The 5812-nt window shown below is 29.5% G+C and overlaps 1 protein-coding gene across 1 annotated transcript; it reads right to left on the reverse strand.

Annotated features, from left to right (window-relative positions):
* Positions 1-1629: 1629 nt before the first annotated feature.
* LOC120083731 (protein SENSITIVE TO PROTON RHIZOTOXICITY 2-like) lies at positions 1630-2994 on the reverse strand. The gene has a single exon (XM_039039586.1). The coding sequence runs from the start codon at positions 2950-2952 to the stop codon at positions 1819-1821; it is 1134 nt and encodes a 377-aa protein (XP_038895514.1). The 5' UTR covers positions 2953-2994; the 3' UTR covers positions 1630-1818.
* Between the last annotated feature and the right edge of the window lie 2818 nt (positions 2995-5812).

The following is a 5812-nucleotide window of genomic DNA, read 5'->3' on the forward strand; positions in this document are numbered from 1 at the left end:
GGTTATTTAATGTGTATATTGAGTTGAAGGAGTTGGTGGATCTATTATTAAAAAATATCAATATCATGTCTTATATTGTGGGTTGGAGGTTACAATTCACTAGATTTATAATCCCTACTCTTTACTATTTTACTTTCTATTATGAACCCACCCAAATGATATTTATGAGTTTTATATTAATTGAGTTAATATATATTTTTTAAAATTATATATAGGAAATATAACATATGATTATGAATTAAGTATAGTAAATAGAAAATTTTCCTTGGTAGCTCTTGTTCTTTCTCACAAAGGAAAAAAATGTTCTCTTAGATTTTATCATGTAAAATAGTATGTCGTTTTTATGAAGTATGTCCAACGATGGTTTTGCATAACTTAGGTTGGTTGGATTGTGGTAGATGAATTATCTCTATGCTTTCCATGAAGCTTGGTCTAAATGCAATTTTAGAGAAGGGTTCTTGAAATAATGCACGAATTAATTAGTCAAAGACTTGACCAAGAAATGAGAGGTTTGGATCGTTTCACTCTACACTTAAATTAAGTATGTTGATTCCATATGTTCACTTAGAGATGTTCAAAAAATCTGTGGGGTTGGGACTCCGTGGGGACCCGCCTCGAACGAGGTGAAGGATCCCCGAATGCATGGGGAATGAGGGAGAGAGTGGGGATTTTTTTTCTCATTTACAATTCGGGGCTTGAGACGGGGAATCTTGGCTCCACTCCGTTTTCTCGTCCCGCCCTTATTTTGTATATAAATTATAAATTTTTAATATATAATTCATATTAATATTATAGACTTTATTGAGATAATTATGGTGTTTTAATTATTTAAGTTGAAGATTTTTATTACTTTAATTTTTTAGATGTCTTAATATTTAAGATAGAATGTTCTGTTGAATTTTAATTTTTAGAAATTATGAGAATTTAGTATTTTAATTATATTTTTTAAATTGCATGTGTGATTATTGTTTTAATTAGTAAAATTGATAATATTTCATTTAAATAAAAATTTCATTGAAAATGTTTAAAGAATTGTAAAAAAACATGTTAGAGAAAAATAAAGGTGTGTAATTTTTTCATGCGAGGAACTCGATCCCGTGGAAAAATTCGCAAGGACAGAAAATGAAATAGGGGGTAGGGCCGGGGACGGGGAAGACTTTCCCGTCCCCACCCCGGCCCATGGACATCTCTATGTTCACTTGCTCATACTTAAGTATGTAACTTGTAAACTCAAAATTGAACAAAAGATTTAAAATAATAGCATTTGTAGATGAAACACATATATATCAAAACAACTTTTAAAATAATTCAACTTTTTTCTTTAAATAATTGATGGGAAGTTTGAATCACCTTCCATTGTAAACTTATTACTATAGAAAAAGAAAGAAAGAAAAAAGAAAGCTAAATAGAAGTTGCATTAATAAATACAAACATAAAAGTCTCTTATTATTATGAAAATTAAAGTACCTGATAAAATATAACATAATTCAAAGAAGAAATCTTAACAAATTCCAATAATCTAAAACAGATCCACCAATATAATCTAAACATTTAAATTTCAACAAGTTTAGACCTAAAAGAAGGAAGAGAATCAACGTGCAATGATATCATTTTATTAACATAGTCTACATCAAGTTAAACAAGAACAAACATAACGCAATAAGCCACTCAATATTAGCCGAAAGTTAAAGCAAATTCATCTCCCAACAAAGCAGATCTTCCTAAACTTATACACAAAAACAAAAACAGAAGGAAAAACCTCCATACATAGCATATATACAAGGATATATATAATTTCATATAGTTCAGTGAAATTCATTAGAATGAATGAACATACTGATGTTCTTGTTTTCCCAAAAATTTTGTCAACGAGCCGATCGCCGGAGTATGCCCGACAAACAAAGCGACGTGACCCATCAGCTTATCTTTCCTGGAAAATGTTGTTCCACATGAACATAGCCATTTCACATCCCCACAGTGCTTCTCATGAGTCCTCAAATCAGAAAGTACTGAAAATTTCTTCCTACTACACAGTTTACAAACATACATTTTGGGGCAATGAGTTCTTTTGAAGTGATTTTTCACACAAATCAGTGATTTCAATGGCTGAAACTTCACATGTTTTTGATTCCATCTGCAGCCTTCTTGTGGACATGAATATTTAGTCCCCATCTTGCTTATATTATTCAAGTCCCTTCTATGGCTCTTCTCTGGATTGCTCAATGCCCCGCTTGCTTTGTACTCGTCCCCGTGCGCTCGCATGTGCATTCTTAGGTTTGCGTCTCGCTTGAACCCTTTCCCGCAAATTTGACAATAATGAGTGTATTTTGCTAGAAGATCCGATGCGTCTAACTCGATGATATTGATCGAATTTCGATGGTCATGTGTTGTTTTTGTTGTCATTGTTCTACTATTGTTGTTGTCGTTGTTATAATTAGTAGATGTCGTATTGTACCATTCTTGATGTTGGTGATGATGGTTGTTGGCTATGTTGAAAAGGGATCGTCGATTGTCATCGTCAACGGGACCTTGACGCTGCTGGTGGTGGTGGTGTTGTTGACCGTGGAGGTTGTTATCAACACTATTGTTGTGTAGGGAGGCGTTTCCGACGAGGTTATCCATTTGTTGACATGTGAACAACATGGAGGAAGCAGCCATGATGAGTTCTTGGATCAAAGAATTGACGGTGGTAGTCGTCGCCACTAGCGGTGGCGACGGGGCCAGGGTCGAGGGTAGAGATTCGGTTGAGTGTTGAAGGTTGTAGATAGAGATGTTGACTATAGATTGGATTTGGTGGAGTTTCTCCTTCAAAATTGAGAGGTTATAAAGGAGAGAGTTGCTTGATTGGGAATAAGAAGAAAGAAGGTTATCTAGGGTTTCATGATGATCATTAGAAGATGAAACCAAAGGCTGTTGTGAAGGAAGAGAAAGCATTTGAGAATTTGAAATCATGATTTCCAAAAAAAAAATCACATCTTATTCAAAAGAAAGTGATTAATTATATTTGGAAAGTGCTTAAGCTCTAAGGTGTTGAAGGATATATAGTTCATGTTGGTGTTTATCCTTCATGTCTTGAAGCCCCACAAATGAAGAAAGAGACTTAAAAAACAAAGGGCAAAAAAAGGAAAAGAAAAAAAAGAAAGTCAACTATGAGAAGGCTCACTTGTTTCATCCCCACATATAGCCTCCTCCATATCTTACCACTTTTCAATCTTGAGAAAATAATTATTTAAACAGATAATAATATGAACAAAAACAGCAATAAATAAATAAAATGTTGAAGGAAGTTGACATTTCAAAACCCTTTTGTGCAATAAGGGTGAAATTGGGAATATAAAAAAGGTCAAATATTGAAGTATTATACCATAGTTTGTTGAGGCTAATTACATCAACATTTTAACTTATTGTCTAATTTAATGAATCATGTAATATAAATGAAAATGTATTGTGGATCATCTAAAATAATATTAAGATTAATGGCTTAAGGTAAGTCATTTAAGTCCAAGAATTTGTTTACATCATGTACATAGGTTAGTTTTTCTTTGATTAGAGAGCATATTCCATAATAAGTGGAAGGATAATTGTATTTGAGTTATAATAAATAATCTCTAGAAATCTTCTTTAAAGAAATTGACTGAGAAGGGAAGAAAAATAAGGGAGCTAAATAACTATTTTTGATTTTTGGTCTTTTGTTTTTTATAATTAACTTAGCAAATACGACTTCGACTTATAGTTTTTTTATTTGCTTTATTACTTGATTTATAAATACATCGACAAAATTCAAGCCAAATTCTAAAAGTTTAAAGGAGCAGTATGTAAGAACTTGATTTTGTTTTTAGAAATTTGTTTAGAATTCAAATGTGTTTTTATCAAAAGTGAAATGCTTACCAAATAGACGGTGAAGAAACAAAAATAATATTCAAAAATAAAAAAAAATCAAACATGAAATAATTAGGATGTGTTTGATAGCCTCTTAATTTTTGAAAATTGTGCTTGTTTTCTTAGATTTTCTTTACTGTGAGTGTTATCTTTGTTGAGGAAACATATACTTGAATTTTTAACTAAAATTTTAAAACAAAAACAAGTTAGAAAAGACGTTTTTAAGTTTCCAAAATCTTGTTTATGTGTTAGGAATTTGACTAAGAATTCAAGTGTTATTTTTAAAGAAATGTGAAAATACTAAAAAAAGTGAGTAACCAAGTATAAATTTTAAAAACAGAAAACTAAAAAGAAAATCGATATCAAATGGGGCCTAAGGTTTTGTCTTCTAACCATTTGATTTTTCGTTTTTGTAAATTAAATTTATAAACTCTACTTCAAATGTTGATTTATTTGTTTTGTTGTCTACCTTTTTTGGATCATTTTCAAAATGCAAGTCAAGTTTTGAAAACTAGAAATAATTAATTTAAAAAACTTGTTTTTGTCTTTGAAATTGGCCAAGAATCATATATCACTTGGAAAAAGTTTTTAGTAAAAAAATATAGTGAGAACAAGCACAGTTTTCAAAAATAAAAAAATGAAAAACCAAGATTTTTTTTTTTAAATAATGATTTCGTTTTTAGTTTTTGAAATTTAATAATTTTTATTTACTATTTCTTTAGTATGATTTTCCTTTTTTTAACATTTGAATAAAGTAAAATATCCAAAAACAAAAACAATTTTTTTGAAAACTAGAAAAAGTAGTTTTTAATATTTATTTTTTTAAAGAAAAATTGTCTTAAAATTAAAAATTCTCTTCATATAGATGGAAACCACAGGAAAGAAAAAATTTAGAAAACAATCACAATTTAAAAATTTTTTAAAAAAAATCAAATGGTTATGAAATTCCAAATTATTAAAAACAGACCTCAATTAACTTTGAGAGATTTGTAAAGTTAATCTTAAATATGATGCATTATTCAGATTATGAATAGAAAGTAGGAAAAAAAGAATCATACCATGAATTGGCATTCTTGTACATGCAAAAATGGTCCGAATGAATGTGAATTTAGGCATACGAAGAAACAATAATATTAAATCTTTCACATGCATGTTACGGTGGTTGTTGTTGTTGCTGCTGTTGGATTTTTTTTTTTAAATAAAAAAATTTATTTAAAAAATAATAATATAAACATGTTTATTCTCTAAAATTTTATATTATTTTAAATGTCAAATGACTCGAAATATTTTTAGCAAAATGTCATAGTCAACAGTGACAGATATTGACAGACATCTATTCGTGTCTAACAATGTCTATCAATGTCAATCAATGATATATGATAATAGTCTATCAGTGTCTATCGGTGTTTAAGTGACATTTTGCTATATTTGTAAATATTTTGGTTCATTTTTCTATATTTGAAAACAACCTATTTTTTATGGTATTTTTATTTTTAGATATTTATTAAGTAAAAAATGATTTTATCTAGGCGTAAAGAAACTCTAACATAAATAAGAAGGTTTAAATCCTATTTTAGTCCCCTATTTTGGTCCTTCAACTTTAAAAAACTTTCATTTTAGTCCCTAAACTTTTAAAAAACATTTATTCTAGTCTCTACTATTAAAATTATGTTAACTCTCAGTAATGTGAATGAGCTTGTACTTTTAGAAGGCTCTAGATGTATTGAATAAGATGAAGGTGAAGTAAAATGCTAATAACCAACGCCAAAATATTGAACGACCAAAATTTTGAACTAAAAATGTCTTTTAAATTCTCCTGTTTTGCCACCTTCAAAATTGAAACTCTAGATTTTTTAGTATAGCTAACTTATTTGGTAGCTTCATCATCAAAAAATACAAGTCACTTCATCATTTTGTTAAAGATTTAACAAAA

The sequence above is a fragment of the Benincasa hispida genome, chromosome 8, assembly GCF_009727055.1.
Source record: "Benincasa hispida cultivar B227 chromosome 8, ASM972705v1, whole genome shotgun sequence".
In the NCBI taxonomy this organism is placed as follows: domain Eukaryota; kingdom Viridiplantae; phylum Streptophyta; class Magnoliopsida; order Cucurbitales; family Cucurbitaceae; genus Benincasa; species Benincasa hispida.

Bases quoted from the DNA above. Each gene is read 5' to 3' on its own strand.
- LOC120083731 (XM_039039586.1), bottom strand. From the start codon at position 2,952: ATGATTTCAAATTCTCAAATGCTTTCTCTTCCTTCACAACAGCCTTTG.